Raw genomic sequence first — 20,219 nt, 5'->3', positions numbered from 1 at the left:
GGCGCAGCTCCCAGCGCCAGGCTGCAGAAGAACAGAAGACATCAGGAGCCCTATAGAATTGCGGGGCTTTTTTCCTTGAGCAGAGAGGCCTGAGGCATGCTGTGGAAAGACTGCACCTGCAATCATTTCTGAGTCAAGAGGACCAGGGCCTTACTGGCTTTCGAACTCTGTGGAAAATGCCCATGTTTTCTCTGGTACAGCCAGTTTGGAGAGGGTATCAAATCAAAACAGGAATGGGAGGGTGAGGCACACCTGTAGCCATTAAATACTTTGCCATATCTGTGTCTTGGTGCTTTTGTTTACTTGAATAGGGTGTGGACCACAGAGGTGGAGCCTTGACTACCCATTTTCTAGTCACAGATTAAAGAGTATCTTGAAAGTGAAAGTGATGGTGAAGTCTCAGTCGTGTCCGACTCTTTGCGACCCCATGGACTGTAGCCTATCAGGCTCCTCCGTCCGTGGGATTTTCCAGGCAAGAGTGCTGGAGTGGATTGCCATTGTTCTGCCTGTTAAGTAGTTCTAGGGATAGTAATCTCAACTCTCGTGATCTCAATGAAAAGACTGCCCCAGCACCTGTATAAATCCCCTGAGAAGACTGTAAAGACCAAAGCTCTTTTTTGGTCAGGGGCCATTTCTGGACCAATTATTATGTCCAAGTAATGGGGTTCTGTGGTCAGCATGGCCACATGTGTCAAAGGAGGCTCTTGTTTAGTGGCTGTATCAAAATTGCATGAAGGAGAAGAGGGATAGTTCTTAAAATGTGAAGGACTTTTGGGCAGCCTACAGTATTGCGGTTTATCTCCTTAGGGACAGTGGGTATAAGCATCAGGTTCAAGTTCTCTTCTTGCAAAGAGGATATGAAAGAACAGCATTTGAGGTAAAACCCAACTATGAAGAGAGACTTGCCATTTCATTTTGAGCTTTGAGACTTGCTTGTTCATGTCATTCTCAGTAATTGCCCAAATAACCCCTGTGGACACCTGTCCTCTGCTCTCATGTACACACTGCTCTGACCTTTGTCTCTCTATTCCTAAACCTATCACCTGAAAGCCCTGTTCCAGGATTTTAAAACTCAGCTTTCCTATATCCTCAACCCTTTCCTCTCATCCTTTCTGGACATGCTAATGAAGGACTTCACTGCCTTCTCACTTGCCTGTATAGTAGGATCATGGTTCTCAACTCCCCAGTGCCACTTCCAATAAAACTAGTCCTTTCTGAGGAGCTTTCTTATATTCTCATTTTAAAACTTGAAGACTTTAACTCAGTGGATTCCTTCTCTTTTCTTCCCATCTGCTCCTTTGTGGCCAAATCAGCGTCCCTGTCCAGCCTGTGGCCAGAGCCAATCCTCTTAATAGAGCCCCTGCCTCCAGCCTCACCCTTAGCCCCAGACCTTGTTCCCTTAGTTATCTAATTCAGCCTCTTCCTCAGTAGATATGCTTGCTTAAGTGGTAGTTCCTGATTTAAAAGACTGGTTTGAAGTTGAATGAGAGAATTCATATTAAGTTTAATACTCTGGTACATGACAAACAGTAAGTGTCAGCTATTCATACCTGCTGCTGACCTCCACACCTGCATCTTCCAGGCTGACCTTTTGAGCTTCAGATACAACCAGTTGCTTGCTATATCCACTCGAATCTATAGTCCTCTCTTATGTGACATGTCCAAAACTAAGCATTTCTTCGTATCTCCAGGACCTATTCGTGTTTTTTCCCCTTTCTTTTCACTATCATCTACGTCAGGAATATAGGGATCTTATTACATTATTCCCTGTATCCTACTGCCAACCAAGTAATTGTCTTACTAATTTTTACCATTTAAACATCCATTTGGTCAGTTCTACCCTTGTCATTTCTTGCTTACACTTTTGCAGAAGACTTTTAGTTCACAGTTCCAATCTTGACCTCATCAGATTTGCTGCATTGTTATCTGATAATTAGATATATATTGGCAATAAAAGGAGATGATGGCATTCTCCTGCTTCAGATCCCCTTTGAAGCTCAGCCATAGACATCAGGTTAAGAATCGCTGACCCAGGGACTTCCCTGGTAGTCCAGTGGCTAAGACTCCATGCTCCCAATGCAGGGGGCCCAGGTTCGATCCATGGTCAGGGAACTAGATCCCTTATGCTACGACTAAAGATCCCACACACTGCAACAGAGACTGAAGATCTTGCATGCCACAACTGAGACCCAGCGCAGCCAAGTGAGTTAAAGAAGCCCTCACCTATATGGTCAAGTCCAAACTCCTTAGTATGGTGCATCCTCAGGTCCTTCAGATTTGACCCACCTTTACGTTCCTACCTCACCCTTTGTGTTCTCGTAGCATCAAACCCCTTGTGTGGTTGCACGTTGTTTCTTGTCTCCATGCTTGTTCGTGCTTTCTCTCTAAATGGAACCTCCTCTCCATCTTACTGTATCCTTTTTCCAAAAAGGTTTCTCTGACCCTTCACCCTCCCACGCTGGGCCAAATATCTATAGAAGACACCATTTTTTCTCTTAAAAAAAAAAATCTTTAAAAGCACAGTTAAGACAATTTTGAAAAGAAAGAAGATGGGTTGGGGCTACCAGACACCAAGACACTATAGAAAGCTAATAGTAACTAAGTGTTGTATTAGTACAGGAGCAGACAAAAAGACCAATGGCATAGAAAAATAAACTCAGACACAGATCAATATCTAATATCTATATATGAGAAATTGAATATGAGAAGATACAAACCCATGAGGAAACCCATAGTCTCTGTTGTTATGGATACATAGGTGGTTGTAAAAGTATAAAAAATGGATTGCAAGGACAACAGTAGTCATTATATTGGGGATGAGGTAAGGTGGAACAGGGTAGAAGCTGAAGGAGGCCTTAGATGGAAAGTCTTTCCTCTATTCACAAAACTTCAAACACCAGATATGTTTTTCCCACACCAATCAATGTTCCAACTCACCAGACACTATGTCCTTAGTTCAGTTCTGCCACTAAGTTACCTGGAGTTAACAGACACCACAGGTTAAGGGCCTCAATCCCAGAAGACTACCCCCAACTTGAGCTATCATTCACAAGTAGTGGGTCTCCAGATTACCCACTTTTGCCTGACAGCTATAGATCCATTCCGACGACTCCTGCTCAGGCTTGACAGTTTGCTATGATGACTTATATAACTGAACTCAGAGAAACTATAATTACCAGTTTATTATAAAAGATACCACTCAGGAACAGCTAAATGGGAGAGATGCCTAGGGCACAGCACCCTATCAGCACCTCAGTGTGTTCAATCCAGGAGCTCTCTGAACCCCACTGTTAAAGTTTTAATGGAGGTTCCATTATATAGGCATGATTGAATCATTCATTAGTCATCTGAAGATTAACTCAGTTCCTAGCAGCTCTCCCCTCCCAGGAGATCAAAAGAGTAGGGCTGAAAGTTCGAGCCTTGTAATCTGTCTTGTCTGTTTCCTCTGGCAACCAGCTTCCATCCTGAAATTATCTAGGGGCTCACCACCATTAGCAAATAAAGACACATCACTGCAGATTCCCAAAGGTCTTAGAGGCTCTGTGCCAAGAACCTGGGACTAACACCAAATATATATTATATCACATCACAGGTCTATTAATTTTTTCTTTTACAAATAAGATTTGAAGTAAGACAAAATGTTAGAGGTATTAATTCTGGGAATTGGAAATATGAGAGCATGTAACATTATGCTTTTCTCTTTTTATTCCAGTTTCTCAAAAAGTTGAGGGGAGAAAAATACTTTTGATAGCTTCCTATTATTTACTACAGAGGTTCTCAGCAGAAGTGGCACTCCGCCCCCCCCCACCCTGCCCACACACACACACACGATGAAGGTGAAAGTGTTTTGATTGTCGCAATGATTGGGAAGCATCTCTGGCATTTGGTAGGTGGAGGCCAAGGATACTAGACTTCTTACAGTGCCTGGGATAGTCTTGCACAACAAACTGTCCCAAGTCCTACACAGCTATCAAATGTCCCCATAAATATTTAAGTGAAAAAACAATTTATAATTAGCTGAGCATATAACCTCACACAAAGTATTTTTGATACAGTTTTTGGTATACTCTGAATTCTCTAGGTATGCAACTACTGTATAAATGAAGGGGAGATTGTACAGCATTTGTTTTATTTAGAACTTTTGTTCACCATTTAAAAAAACCATTTCACTGATGGCAGAGCCTGTTCCTGGCATTTGGCTCTCTGATAAAACACAATAGTATCAGTCTCCATTTGTAGCCCTTATATTCATCATGGTGAACGTACAAAAGTGCAAGCATCTGAGTGCTAGTATAACTATGCCCAATATTTATGTATGGAAATAATTTTATTATAGATTCTTTTTTAAAAGTATTCTTTATATTACTATAGGATATTATGCTGATTTTTAAAAATTCCGTGTGCTAAGTTAAATGTTAATTGCATTTAAGGATAGTAAAGTGAGTGTTACAAATATTTGTTATACAAAGTAGATGGTTTAGAAATAATCCATTCATATTTGGTTGACATTTGCTATGGTACTGGGTGATGGTTCAATTCATTTCAACTTGGCTAGGCCAGGGTGCCTAGTTGTTCTGTGAAACATCAATCTGGATGTTGCCATGAAGGTATCTTTTAGATATAATTAACATATTAGCCAACTTGGAGTAAAGCAGATTGTCCTCCATAATCTGGATGGGCCTTACCCAATCCGCTGAGGCCCTAAGAGCAAGGACAGAGTTCCTAAAGAAGGAATTCTGCATCAAGTCTGTAGGATATAAATCCGACTTGAGTTTCCAGCCTGTGGATCTTAAGACTGTAACATCAACTCTCACCTGGATTTTCAGCCTGCTGGCCTGCTCTACAGATCTCAGATTTACCAGTCCCTACAATTGTATTAGCCAATTCCTTGAAATAAATCTTACTCTCACTCTTATTGTCTCTCTAATGTATTAGTTTTGTTTCTTTGGAGAATTCTAATAGAGTAGCAGTATATAGTATGCCAATATGTATCTGTCCAGTCTTATTTCCTGCCTAGGTTCAGTCCTCTCCTGCCTCATTTTCACTTGGAGTACCTACTGGCTTTTCAAATACAGCTTGTCAAAACCTAATTTCAAGCAATTGTTTGGTATTTACTACCCTGTGCCCGAGGTCAGGGGCGGCGGCCAAGAGGAGCTACCCCGAGCCTGAGGTAAGGAGCAGCGGCTGCACTTTGCTGGAGCAGCTGTGAAGAGATACTCCACGTCCAAGGTAGGAGAAACCCAAGTAAGACGGTAGGTGTTGCAAGAGGGCATCAGAGGGTAGACACAGTGAAACCATAATCACAGAAAACTAGCCAATCTGATCACACGGACCACAGCCTTGTCTAACTCAATGAAACTAAGCTATGCAGTGTGGGGCCACCCAAGATGGGCGGGTCGTGGTGGAGAGGTCTATAGAATGTGGTCCACTGGAGAAGGAAATGGCAAACCACTTCAGTATTCTTGCCTTGAAAACTCCATGAACTTGCAGCCATGAAATTAAAAGATGCTTACTCCTTGGAAGGAAAGTTATGACCAATCTAGATAGTATATTAAAAAGCGGAGACATTACTTTGCCAATAAAGGTCCGTCTAGTCAAGGCTATGGTTTTTCCAGTAGTCATGTATGGATGTGAGAGTTGGACTGTGAAGAAAGCTGAGCGCCAAAGAATTGAGCGCTTTTGAACTATGGTGTTGGAGAAGACTCTCGAGAGTCCCTTGGACTGCAAGGAGATCCAACCAGTCCATTCTGAAGGAGATCAGTCCTGGGTGTTCTTTGGAAGGAATGATGCTAAAGCTGAAACTCCAATACTTTGGCCACCTCACGCGAAGAGCTGACTCATTGGAAAAGACTCTGATGCTGGGAGGGATTGGGGGCAGGAGAAGGGGACGACCGAGGATGAGATGGCTGGATGGCATCACGGACTCGATGGATGTGAGTTTGAGTGAACTCTGGGAGTTGGTGATGGACAGGGAGGCCTGGTGTGCTGCAATTCATGGGGTCGCAAAGAGTCAGACACGACTAAGCAACTGAACTGAACTGAGCATGAACTGTATGTATTTAATTAAAAAGAATTAAAAAAAATAGACTTATGTGCTGTCAAATTAAGATGAAGGAATATAATTAAGTTCATTGGTTATTACACTAAGTATCAATGGATTGGATTCTCTCATTAAAAGACAAAATCTAACAGATTTGGGCTAAAAAGGCAAATCCAAAATATATATAGTTTCCAATACACATACTCACTAATACAGAGAAGTTGAAAATAGATGGGTAAGACGTATCAGACAAATGCAAACCAATGTAAAGCAGTAGTGGTAATATTAAGAAAAGTTAAAAAACACTAAATGGAATAAATAGATCATTTTGGTAATATAAAAAGACATAAATTATGAAGAAGCGTGGTTATCATAAATTTGTCTGCAACTAAGAAACTAAAGGAAAAATTCTTAGGAATACAGGGAGAACAGGATAAAAATACAATGATAGTGAGAGTCTGTATTATACTTTGTTCAGAACTGAACAGCACTAGAGGAATAAAAACAGAAGAAATGAGGAATACAACAAACCTGATACACAAGTATGTGCATATATAATAAATACAGAAGAGATAATTTTCTGTATCTATAGAATACTTATAAACACTGATTATTTACTCAAAAAATTTTAAAAATAATTTAAAAGTAGAAATTTTATAGATCTTATTCTCTGATCACACCCAATAAAATTATAAATAAATGATAACCTCAACTACTTGGAAATGAAATATTCCTGGGAAACGTTCAAATCAAAGGGAAAAAACAAAACTGAAGATTTTTACCTTCTTTAAAAGCAATAAAACAATATTTCATTCAAAACTTCAGGATACAGCCCAAGGTCATGTCAGGAAACATGCCCTTAAATGCCTGCGCAAGGAAAAACAAAGGTAATGGGCTTTAAAAATAGAGATGAAAACCACTGGCTACTGGGTCAAGGTCAAATTCCCTATCATGATATTTAAGACCTCTTTTGCACTCCCAAGCAACCAACCCTTTCACAGCACTTTTAATATTTAAATAATACAAGGAAATCTTTTGTTAATGAATGGCAATACAAGTTTGTATACTCTTTTCCTATCAAAAATTTTAAGTGTCTATATCTTCTTACCTAGTTATTTCTGTGCTAGGACTCTAGCCACACAACTGTATGATATATTCATTCAAAGGTATTATCTGCAGTATTATGTTAATAGTAAAGAAACTTAAATAAGCTCAGGAGTTAGTTAACAAATAATGGTATACTCAAAAAATGGAATGTTATAAGTAAAAACCAGCAAAATATGTATGGTATAATCTCTTATTTTTGTTTTAAAAGAAACACATTTGTATACACTTGGTTATCTGATAAGTGGTCCCAGAAGACTATATACCAAACTGTTAATAATTATTAGGGTGAAAGGAGAGGTCAGGCACTTAATTAGTTGCATTTTTTACAATGAACATATCTGATTTTTATAATAAAAATATTTTTTGAGTTAAAAACATATGAAAGCTGAAGGAACTTAGAAATAACACTTATATACTTATTCCTCAGTTTTAACTGACTTATATTGCCACACTTGCTTCAACAGGTTTTTTGTTTAAGGGGAAAAAAGTGTTCATTTGTATCATATCTACTAGTTTTGAAGTTTTTTAAGGTACATGAATATATCCTCAATATAACATATTTTCAAATATAGACAAATAATTGTCTCTCCGCCCCTTACCCAACTCCCTTCCTATTTCCCTACTCAGAAATTACCCGTGTTAAGAGTTTGGTTTGTTCCTATTACCATTTTCAATGTGTTTACATGTACATAAAGAAATATATGTTGATTGAATTATCTTTTCTCTGGTCTCTTCAACTATTCAGAGGCCAAAGCCTCAGGAGAGAAGGACTAATGGGCAGAGCCTGGGACCCCACAGCTCTCTCCACTGTTAGGATCAGCTTTGGTAGCAGAGCTACAGCTTGTCCTGGGAACGCTGCTGTAGGGACAGAACAGCCATACTGAGGGCCACAAGGAATACATCCATACTTGTGCAAGCCACAATTCCTTATATAAATTACTACTGGCAAAGAAAGTCATGTTATTGCTAGAAAGTTTCATATTGTTTCCTAAACATCTTTCATAGAAGCCAGTTGAGTGAAGGTAGATTCCTAATGTACTTTTATAGGCCTAGGGCTTATGGCTAAACTCTTCCTGATGAGGCCTGCCTTACAAGAGACCTTACTGAGCTAAAAGGAAAAACAGAATTGTATGCCGATGGCTGAGGTGAAGGTGGTACAGATAACTTTACCATGTATAGACCTATGCCAATTCATAGGCCCCCTTTTAAAAAAGCCATTTCCTTTACCTCTTTAAGGTCAAGTCCTAAGTCCTAGGATAACCCTCTCTACAACTGGTTTTAGAAAACTCCTCTTGCTGCTTAAAACTTTGTGCCTCCCATGATCTACCAGTTAAAATTTAACTCTAGCCTGATAGTCAAGGTTCTTCACAATCTGGTCCCAAGCCACCTTCTTATTCTCATCTCTTGCTACTTTGGTCCAACTCCAACAGGTTAGCGTTCCCTGAAAATGCCACATACTTGTTTTTACATTGGAAAAGCTTTTTAAAATTATGAATTATTCCAAACTTATTGAAGGCCACCAAAAATAAAATTTCATATGAAATGCATACTCTCCCTCCATAAAGATAAGCAGTATCCATCCTTGTATGTTTCTGTATGTTTACTACAGAAATACCCTAAATATATTTTTGGGTTAAACAAGTAATGTAACTCTGCATCAGACGGGACACACACATATATATATTTTTTTGCAGCTTGCCTTTTTCACTCAACATTATGCTTCTGATATTTATCCCTTGCAAAGGTTAATTTTATGTGTCGAGTTGGCCACAGAAGATCCAGCCAGTTGGTTAGAGTATTCCTGGTGCATCTGAGAGGGTGTTTCTGGATGACATTGATATTTGAGTCTGTAGACTGAATAAAGCAATTGCCCCCCCCCCCCCCCCGCCCCCGCCAGCGTGGTTGGGTCTTATCCAATCCATTGACAGCCTAAATAGAAAAGGTAAAGTAAGCTCATACAAGGCTTCCCTGGTGGCTCAGTGGTCAAGTCAAGCATCTGCCTTCCAGTGCAGGAGACACAGGTTTGATCCCCAGTCCGGGAAGATCCACTGCAGAAGGAAATGGCAATTCACTCCAGTATTCTTGCCTGGAGAATCCACGGACAGAGGAATCTGGCAGGCTACAGTCCATGGGGTCAGAGAGTCAGACACAACTTAGCAACTGAACAACAACAAGCTCATACAACTCAACATAAAAAAACAACCTGATGAACAGAAGACCTGAATAGACATTTTTCCAAAGAAGATACCCAGATGCCCAAAAGGCACATGATGCTCAACACTGCTAATCATTAAGGGAAATGCAAATCAAAACTACAATGAGATATTACCTCACACCTATCAGAATGGCTACTGTCAAAAAGACCACAAATAAATGTTGGCAAGGATGTGGAGAAAAGGGAACCCCAGTACACTGTTGGTGGGAACGTCAACTGGTACAGCTATTATGGAAAACAGTATTGGAGGTTCCTCAGTAAACTAAAAATGGAACTACCATATGATCCAGTGATTCTCCTCTTCGGTATAAACCTGAGGAAAATGAAAACACTAATTTGAAAAGATAACATGTACCCCAATGTTCATAGCAGCACTATTTATAATAGGCAAGATATGGAAGCAATCAGTGTGTCCATCAACAGATGAATAGATAAAGAAGATATACACACATACACACAAAAAATGGAATATTACTCAGCCAAAGAGAATGAAAATTTGCCAATTGCAATAGCACAGATGGACTTGGAGGGTATTATGCTTAGTGAAATAACACAAAAACTCTGTTATCACTTATATGTGGAGTCTTTTAAAAAATATATATGTCAAACTATCATAAATCAGTAACACTTTAATTTTTTTAATTAAAAAATATTTATTTGACTGACCAGGTCTTAGTTACAGCATGTGGGATCTTCAGTCTTTAGCTGTGGCATGTGGGATCTAGTTCCCTGGCCAGGGATCAAACCCAGGTCCCCTGCATTGAGAGTGCGGAGTCTTGGCCACTGGATCACCAGGGAAGTCCCTTTAATATTTTTAAAAGGTAGAGTAAGAGGGCCGTCTTTCTGCTTGACTGTCTTTGAGCTGGAACATTTGTCTTCCACTGCCTATGGACTTGGACTGCAGCTTTCCCCCACCGGTTTTCCTAGTTTCAGGCTTTTGGACTCAGATTGGAGCTATACCATCAACTATGGCCTTCTTGGATCTCTAGCTTACTGACTATAGATCCTGAGATTTCTCAGACTCCAAAACCACATGAAACAATTCCCTGTAACATTTTTGAAAATTCATACATAAATATATATATGTCCTACTGGTTTGGACTACACATCCATATTAACAGGAAAACTTAGCTCTTCATTTTAATTGTATAATATTCCAATTACATGAGTAGATTTATCCCATTTCTCTAGTGGAAAAATCACTGATCTTTTTCCACTTTTCCCCCACTTACAAACAGCAATGCGATTAATTCCCTTGTTCTAGTTTCTACAAAAGATACTTAGCTTTACTAGTTATTAAGTTGCTTTTCCAAGTTATGTCAATGTTACTCACACTGGCAACATTTCTTCATTCTGTTGGTGTAAAGTGGATTCTATTCATTTTACATATCATTGATTTATAGTAAGGTTGATCACCTTTTTAGTGATTATCCATTGGCATATTCACTCTCTAGGAATTACCTATTCATATCCTTTGTTCCCTCCCCTCTCTCCTTTTCTTCCTATTGGGTTGTCCTTGTCATTTCTTTAATTATATACACTCTGGATACTTGTATTTTGTTAGTTGTATGTGCTGCAGGCTTGAGATAATCTTTTGGACCTTTTCTATTTGGTGGGGGGTGTTGGTGGTAGTGTATTAGTAAGAACTCCAGCACTGTCTGCATCATCGTGTACACGTCTTCCCAAAACAGGCCCAGAGATAATTAATCTGAGATCAATTTTCCTGCAAGTTCTTACCTGGGGATGAAGTTGGTGGTTGTGATGTTTCCCAGACCACAAAGGAAGTATGCATTCAAATTCACATGAAGTGTGGGCCCAGAATTTGAGAATATTCTCAAGAGCATCCTGACCTCACAAGCCCAAGCATTCAAACATCTTTGCTTTCTCCTTTTGCCAACTGCGTGGATTTTTCATAGTTCCCTCCTTTTGCTGCTGCTTTAACTCAAGGTCTCAGTTCACCTTCCTGCATGGGGCCACAGTCTTATCTCTTCTCAGTATTAAAACCCAAGTCTTTATTCCTTCAGTAATTGCATCAGGTGTTTTGCCTTCTGCTCTAGTTTTCAACTGCTTTGCATCTTTTGTGTCAGTTTCTTAGAAGCTCAGCTGTGCATTAAAGGGAAAAAAAAACCAAAAACCACCTCAAGTTTATCCACCATTTCTAGATGTTTGTTTCAAGTTATTTCATATCAACCAGAACTGATATCTTTCATATACTCCCATCTCTCCCAAACATAATACCTTCCTATTCCTGTTTTCCTGGCAAAGCTCTACTCATCTTTAATGGTCCAGCTCCACTTTCAAGTTTTCTCCCACCTTGCCAAGAACAGTTTAGAACAGTTGCTATCACATTGTATAATTTTTTTTCCCCTTTCCTTACTGGTGTCTGAGCCCTCTGAAAGTAGAAACCAGATCTTGTTCATCTTGGTGTCTCTAGCTTCTCTGCCACAGTGCCTATCATCAAGTAGGCACTTGATAAATATTTCATTGAAGTGAAAATGTCTTCCTGCAGGCATACTGGATCTAAAGTCTGAAGAACTTGGTTTAAAATAAGCGTACTACCACCCACTAACTACACTTCATGATTGGTTTTAGGATTGTGAAAGCTCATGATATATAACAGGCAATCTAAAATGTTTGTTTTTTGAACAACTTCTGAGACTGTTTTGTCACTGTGGCAGACTGAATTTTTCAAAGGTGAATGCAACCTTTCTCCATGCTCTTTTTAAGAAAATTTTTGTCTGCACTGGGTCTTCATTTTTGGCACATGGGCTTTCTCTAGTTGTGGTGTGCAAGGGGCTTCTCCTGTTGTGGAACATGAGCTCAGAAGAAGTGGGCTCAGTAGTTGTGGTACATGGGCTTAGCTGACCCGCAGCATGTGGGATGTTAGGTCCCCAACCAGGGACTGAACCCACATTCCCTGCATTAGAAGATGCATTTTTAACCACTGGACCACCAGGGAAGTCCTTTCCCGTGCCCTTCTGCAGTGACCTCACCAATCCTTCATCAAGAGGTAGAATCTACCTCAGCACTCCCTGGTATCTAGGTGGTCCCTGTGACTACTCCAATCAGTAGGATACAGTGGAAGTCATGTGTGCCAGCTCCAGTCAACATTCTTTAGTTTTGGCCACACTGCAAGGCTGTGGGATCTTAATTCCCCACCAGGGATTGAACCTGGGCCACCACAGTGAAAGCACCAAGTTCTAACCATTGAACTGCCAGGGAGTTCCCTCAATCAACACTAACTGGCCTAGTGACTTCTGCTTCCTGCATCATGCAATGCACCCATTTGAGCAAAGCTCAAGGCATGGAAAGATACGTTTAGGTGTATTAGTTGACAGCCCCGACAGTTCCTAGGGAATGGCCAGCATTAACTTCTAGCCAGACTATTAATCATCTTCGACATCCAGCTCAGTTGAGTCTCTATAAACTACTCCATTCCCAGCTGCCATCTCACTGTAACCATATGAGATACTTCCAACTGCGCTCATTTAACCAATCAAACCATGAAAAATAGTAAACTGTTGTTTTACACCATATTTTTAGGTGGACATAGTGAAAGTCGCTCAGTTGTGTCTGACTCTTTGCGACCCAATGGACTATACAGTCCATGGAATTCTCCAGGCCAGAATACTGGAGTGGGTAGCCTTTCCCTTCTCCAGGGGATCTTCCCAATCCAGGGATCGAACTCAGGTTTCTCGCATTGCAGGCGGACTCTTTACCAGCTGAGCCACAAGGGAAGCCCAAGAATACTGGAGTGGGTAGCCTATCCCTTCTCCAGCAGATCTTCCCGACCCAGGAATTGAACCAGGGTTTCCTGCATTGCAAGTGGATTGTTTACCAACTGAGCTATCAGGGAAGACCTGGTATGTCTTCCCAATTTATAGCAGCTTCCCACTTAGGGTCAAGGTACAATCCGAACACTGATTTATAGAATGCAGGTAACAATCCCTACTTTTACAAAGTGTTCTGAAGTTTGCTTTTTGATGTTGTGAAATCATCTTCAAAGCAGTTAAGCACTATACAAACATGTTATCTTTACAGTAAATAATACAGTTAAAACTTCTTGTAGGATCTAGTTCCCTGACCAGGGATCGAACTCACACCCCCTATAGTGCAAATGTGGAGTTTAATGGCTGGACCTCCAGGGGTCTCTCACATTCCTTTATATTCAACAGAGGAGAGGTAATGCCTTGCTTCTCTTATAGATATTCCTAGTTCTCGGGTCGGGATGATGTATTTGCATCTAACCTGCTCTCAGGCATGAAACCTTCCAAGGCCATCTATAAATCTGGCCTCATGACAGTTTTGCCATCCCAGTTAACACTATTATCTTCCAGTTCTGTATTTAAACCCTCTAGCACCCTCTCACTTCCCTCCAATTTCAACTATATGCTCAGAACAAGCCCTGTTCCTAAAACTGACTCTAATCTCAATTCAGTCGTCCGAAGTTAACTCTAATCAGTCTATGCCTCTGGCTAGATGTTTCTTCAACAACTATTCTTCCTCACATGAAGTCTTGAGAAGTGCTGCAGTATAGTGATTAAGAACAGAGACTCTGACTCCGATTCTTTACTAGGTGTCTGAATTTAGCGAAGTTAGCCTATTTTGCTGTATTTTAATCCTCTGTAAAGTACTCGATACCGTACCTGGTATGTAATAAAGAGCTATGTGTTAACTATTATTAATTATACTGCGTGTCAGATTAACTGGGACAACTAATTCAATCTTATTTTCAAAGCAACTGTTCAAACTTCAGAAGGCATACATACCTTGTCTGACTTTCCAAAGTATTTTCATATTTCACAATTACTATTCAACAATATGGTAAGCTGAGAAACTAAATGTAAGACCTTAGTCTTTTAGTCTTCCTGACTAGTTCTGACTAAATAACTACGTAGGATTTTTTACAACTTAATTTGCCCTTGTGCTATATATATATATATATAGAGAGAGAGAGAGAGAGAAAGTCTTTTTAAAATCCAGCCTCTTAGTAAGATAAATTTAGTAGGGTCAGTATCCCAGTAATGTCAGTGAACATCAAATGAGTATTTGATTCTTAGAACAATAACCTACAATAACCTATTTCTTTCCATTTTTATCCATCTCCTTAACAATGAAGCACTCCATATGTCTTAATGTACATAAGAGCATCTGGAAATATTTTGATAATCTGAATATTCACTGAATGGAAAATATTCTAAGAGATAAATACTACTATTGGTAATTTTGCCTAAACCTCAACTACAGAAAAATCTAGATTAGGAAAATTGTTTCTCCATGGGCTAAAAGAGAAACTAGAATTAAAAGAGAAAACACTGGTTTAGACTCACTTATCTCCATCTTAAGATGTTAACTGGCAGTCTCTGTATTCAATAAAATGGGAAATACAGGAAATACTCAGGTGTCTTAGCTCTTCAACCAGTCTTTGCTGCTTTGGCAATACACATGCTTTTATTTCCTAGTATTTTTTCGTATGATCACTACACGTTTGTTTTTCTTAAAATATAAAGCCTTAAAATGCAGGTACTCTCTCTCTAGCATATGCACAGAAAGGAAAAACTTGGGTATCCAATGGCCTCTAGAATCAGACCTGAAAAAGTTATTAATCAGACTATGGATTCAGGGAACTAGGGATAGAGTCACTAAAGAGGTTGAGACAGCAGATGAGGGTTGAAGCACTTTTAATCACAGAAGAGTAAACAACAGTATAAACCGTTAACAGCTCACCCAGTGGCTGTTGTCCTCCAGCCCTCAGCTCACCCGCTCCTCCCACCCACCCCCACTTCCTGCGTACCATTGAATAAAGAGCAGGGTATCAGCAGCTGTCCCTGTCACTACCAGGTGGCAGGAAGGGGATCTAGCTAGGGGCCGCAGCAATCTCTGGCCACCCATTTCATGGTTGTCTGTTTGCATACAACTTCATGCGAAATATTCCAGCTCCAAAGAAGAAACAGTGCAGAAACGTGGAGCTAAATTCAGCTGCTCCATTCAGATGGTCAGGGCTCAAGAGCCATGGGCAACCAGGGAGGGGACACTCTGGAAACAGCATAATTCAAGATGCAGCCAAATCTGGGACTGAGGTGGGTTCAGAGGAGACCAGGCAAGGCCTAATGGCCCTAGTCCAGAAATGTGCCCCAACCTAGGCAACGAGACTCACGCATATGCACAAATGCACATGCACAGGCGCGCACACACACACATGCACGCGCACACACGGAGCAAATAACATTACTGAAAGAACCTGGAGGCTATTAAATACGAAATGGCAGAGTTTTTTTTTTAAGTGAAAATATTTGCTTCTTTGATTCTCCTCAGTGCCCTGCACACCCCCTAGTCCCAGGAATGTAGACGTGGGGAGGCCCAAGAGGAGTAGGTTGCCAGTGGCCCTACAAGTCCGTCTATGCTGAAGTCCCCATACCAACCACCTTACTCTTCAGCCCAGTAGCTGCCTCCCATGTGACCATTCACCCGATTGGCACCATTGCTGGAGCTGCGGCCACAGGGACCTTTTGAGTTGGTGGTTATATCTTCTTCCTCTGAGCTGCTCTCCACATCACTGCGATCATCCTTAAGCACCTGGGAGGGATGGGGGCAAAGGTAGGAAAGGTAAGGACAGGACTCTTCTAGAATCCTAAGACAGACAGAGCCCACAGAGCCCATGCTTGGGCGCTGTTTCCAATGTGGCCTACTTTCTGGTGGCACCTTGACTTAAAATACTATCGGGACCATAGAGACTTATGAATACCTGCCTGCTTTCTCTGTTTCTCTCTCATCATCTCTAATTCTGTTCTCAATGAAGTAAGTAGCTGTCCTGGTAGAGGAGTTTACCTTTCAGGACCAGCCTAAAAGAGCTAAAAACATTCACATACCCTTTCTCTTCTACCTCAAAAAGAGGAAAGGCCAACACAACAACCCTCGGCTGCCATCGTCGCCTCCGCGGCGGTTTTGGCTATCTACAGAGTTCTGCCGTATCCCCAGAGTTGATCCACAACTGGGCTTTTTTAGGTGTCCTACTCTTCCTGGGCTCAAATATTAACACCCAATGCACTTGTTGCTTCTATTTTTTCCCTTTTCTCGTAACAGGATTACCTCTCTAGTATCCTGAAGATGCACAACATGGTGAAAAGAAAAGCAGACTGGCAGTCAGCAAGACAGGAATCCCAGTCCCAATCGTGCTATTCTCTATGAATCTTCACCTTTCAAACTCAGCTTTTTATTCTGTATTTTCAAATGAAGGATTTGGATTAAAGCAGGGTTTTCCGATCTAAACTATTCTGCATACCTAGCAAAGTATTTCAGATTTTCTATCATGGACCATAAAAGTAAAAAGGAGAGACGGCCAGTGAGACCTATGTCAGGCTTTTGCCCTCCAGAACTGAAGGATAATAAACGTGTGGTGTTTTTTTTTCTAAGTAAGTAAGAGAAGGAGGTGATAAGGAAACAATACTAAAACTGCTGTTACCAGAGGGTGGGGTACTTGCTTGGGTTAACTCTAAGATTCTATGGCTTATTATAGCTATTGACCTCTGAACCCAGATCATGAGTTGACTATCTGATTGTCAGGAAATTTCCACCAGAGGGCAGTGTGTTAGATTTGAGCTAAAGGGAAGCTCAAAAAGCAGGGATGGGGGCGGGATAGAAGGGAAAAACAGAAATGGAAAAAAAAAGAGCAGACTCTACTCTTGCCTCAATTTAGGAAAAAGAATCTGGCAACTTGAGCTCCATTCAACAATGCCCCACAAGGTCAGGAGAGAAGGCATGCTCCATACAATGCAGGGAACAGAAAGGAAAGCGAAGGAAGGAAGAGAAACATTCAGATAGACATGCTTCACTGAACACTAGAAGCACAGATACACTTACATGCAAGAGATGAAACTGTCCAGCTCCCACCAGGCATAGAAAAAAGGAAGGAGGTGAGAAAAGAGTGGAGAGTACAGAGTCTGGGTCTAATCCTTCCTGGATAGGTCACCTGGTCAGGGAAGAAAAGCAGGGGAAAAGAGAGATGTCCAATAGCTACACCAAGATGCACAGGCACACTAAGCAAGTTCTGAAAGCAATTAAAGCCATAAGGAACAGTGTCACAAGAGATCATATATTCCTGGGAAACATTCCATCCTTTTGTCCTAGAGTCATAACCTCCAGCAGAGCCCCTCCCCTTGGGACTGTATGTTACTGAAGGCTGAATCCCTCAGGCTAATCACAGTTTGACTGACTACTTCAGAATTTGCAAAATTCAGTTATGAGTTTTATCACAGAATGACGCCTTTCTTTGTGCTTTTGGGCTCTTGAACTAAGGTGGGTATTTGAAGCCCTAAAAACCTATCTCACTTAAGACCCTGCCTCATTCAACAGTAAGTGAGGCTGGTACTTAATTCCTTATATAAACTGTATCTTGAACACCACAGTGTGGCCATCTTGGGGTAGCTTGTGAATTACCATACCACTCCTAGGCAATCTAACATCTTGGCTTCTATACAGTTTATATCTTGGAACTCTGCATATGATTTCCTTTGAAAAAAGGCTTCCATGCTAAAAATAAAAATATGAAATCCATGATGTAGGTAAGGGGTAGGTTGAAATGGTCTCCAAAACCTAATCCTGTTTATTATTTAACAAAAGTCATTCCTATGGGGCAGGAAGAAGGCAGATCCTGCCTCTGACATCTAAGTCACGTCTTAGATGGCTAAACACTCATACTTAAAAAAAAGATGAAAACATTAGAGCCCTAGGCTTTTTGCTTGGTAATACCCCAAAGAAAGAAGCCATCTTTTACCCTTACCTTTCCTCGGATCAAGGCTTTGAAAGCAATTCGTGCAATTAGGTAGGACCAGATGACATGCAGAACCTGTAGGACCAGGAGAAGGCCATTGAAAAGCCACCAGGAGGGATAGGGCCCGATCATCTCCCAACTCTCAAAGAGGGTCGTGTTCAGGATCCTATAAGAGGAAGGTCAATGATCAGATTCTAGAGTCAAAGCCAGACACATAGGGATGAAGCTGAATTTCCCGGAAAGCAGAACTTTGCATTTTTACACCATACCTTCTAGCAGTGGAAGTTCCAGGGATATTCATGCACAGTGAGAAGATAGTAAAGAAAGGGGCCCATGGAGTTTTCTATCTTTAGGAATAATGGAAGATATAGAACTCTTAGCAACTGACAGAATAAGTCAGATTACTAATCACTTCAAATAAGTCATATTACTAATCCAAAGATGCAGAGCATCACAAATTTGGGACAACAATTTTAATAATAACCCTAGGAATAATTCAGATCCTCACACACATACAGGACAGCTGACTACTTCCCTCAGACTAAGGAAAATCTCCAACCCACAGAGTTGTAATATAAAGCCGTGAGTATATAAGTGAGAGTGTTGTGGGAGTGGGAGTGGTCAGGGTGGGAGAGAATATAGAGCAGGAAAATGAGCAAAAGCCTGAGAAGTCCGCAATCAGTGCAAAAGAAGGCAAAGGAGTTACTTAGCCATAAAATGAGATGAATCAGGAGAGCCATAGCTAAGTAAGTTGGATGCTCTCGGTCTACATCATACTGTATTAGAAATACTGTACAGGGGAAATGAGGTCCTTCAAGAATCCATAAAAGGTCAGGTTAGGTCAAGCAAAAAGCAGAGCAATATTTTGGGTTAGGGAATCTTGGTGTCTGTTCCCTAAACTGGTGACCAGTTTCCCTAACACTTACCAGAATGGATAGATTCCTAGGCGAGTCACCACAAAAACAGCACTGAAGATCACAAAAAGGGTGTCACAGAGACGCTGGTACTTGGCATAATTGGCTAGCTTGGCTGCCTGGAGAAAGAAAGATAAGAATTGAATCGGGGAGAAAGCCAGTTCTCAGATAGGAAGAAAAGTAAAGAGGACTAGTGAGGGAAGAGTCGTTGAGGGGTCTTACCTCCAGCAAGAAGTCTGAGACATCATGTAGGCACAAGACCAGCGTTCCCACTCGAACCATGTTGTTGATGTAGGAGAAGGTAATAAGCCCAATGGTGGCCAGGTGATGCACAAACATGATCAGAAAGTCCTAGGAAGGAATGCAAATAGCAGAGGCAGGTAAAGGCAAGGCCGCAGAGCTGCTACACAACTCAGTGCCCTGCACTGTTCTTGGAGGGTCTCATCCCACCCCTTAAGAGTTTCATTTTGTTTAAATTCTCCCCTAGGGAGCTGCCTAACATTTCACCCAAAACTCTCTACATCAGTGACTGACCCATAATCTACACTCAATCTATAGCTCAAAACACAGAAAAGAGCAATTTTCTTTGGTAGCTGCAGAACATGTAGACTTCAGATGCATAGCTGATACCTGGAGATAATTTCCCAGGTGGTAGGCATACAAGCCTTATATATCTCAGATTCCTTGAGCGTCTGAGACTCTTCTGCATTGATGAAGGGAATTTCAACCAAAGGGACCTAAGAGAAAGGGGAGGTTTGTGGAGGGGAGAAGCTATTTCAAAACATTTCAGAGAAATGCTAAATAGTCCATCTTACTACAAGCACTTCCTGCTCTCAGATTTAAAGCTCTAATTTCCTCTTGGGTTCAAATAACAAGGTTAGACCCTGGGAAATCTCTAAATACCTGAGTTATTACACATAGCTAATATATACTTCTCAGCCCAGTGAGGGATAGGGGGTGGGAGGAGGCAGGTGAATTCCATCAGAGAAGCAAGGATATAGTCTATGCTCTCCATATGGATGGATACAATCATATGTTCTAGCTCTTAAGTTGGGGATGAGTTTATAAGTACACATTCTAGAATGTTTTAAAACCTACATACATATTATAAACCTTTTTATATGTGTCATGTATTAAAATGAAATTTTAATAAGGAGACCTATGTCTCCATAG

General features: G+C 40.9%; 1 protein-coding gene across 2 annotated transcripts in view; it reads right to left on the bottom strand.

Annotated features, from left to right (window-relative positions):
• Positions 1-15,076: 15,076 nt before the first annotated feature.
• Positions 15,077-20,219, bottom strand: part of CERS5 (ceramide synthase 5) — a 30,394-nt gene continuing 25,251 nt past the window's right edge. Inside the window, exons 7-11 of one of the 2 annotated variants that reach the window (XM_052639702.1) lie at positions 19,269-19,397; positions 19,059-19,165; positions 18,142-18,298; positions 17,223-17,331; positions 15,799-15,938 (exon numbers count right to left, since the gene is read on the bottom strand). In XM_052639702.1, the coding sequence (XP_052495662.1) occupies positions 15,931-15,938; positions 17,223-17,331; positions 18,142-18,298; positions 19,059-19,165; positions 19,269-19,397 (510 nt within the window). In that variant the 3' untranslated portion in view covers positions 15,799-15,930. Of the gene's footprint in view, positions 15,939-17,222; positions 17,332-18,141; positions 18,299-19,058; positions 19,166-19,268; positions 19,398-20,219 lie in introns of both variants that reach the window. The other variant, XM_052639701.1, reaches the window with a different exon arrangement.

This window comes from Budorcas taxicolor, chromosome 5, assembly GCF_023091745.1.
Source record: "Budorcas taxicolor isolate Tak-1 chromosome 5, Takin1.1, whole genome shotgun sequence".
Classification (NCBI taxonomy): domain Eukaryota; kingdom Metazoa; phylum Chordata; class Mammalia; order Artiodactyla; family Bovidae; genus Budorcas; species Budorcas taxicolor.
Note: the sequence above shows the minus strand (reverse complement) of the source record. Positions and strands in the feature narration are given on the sequence as shown.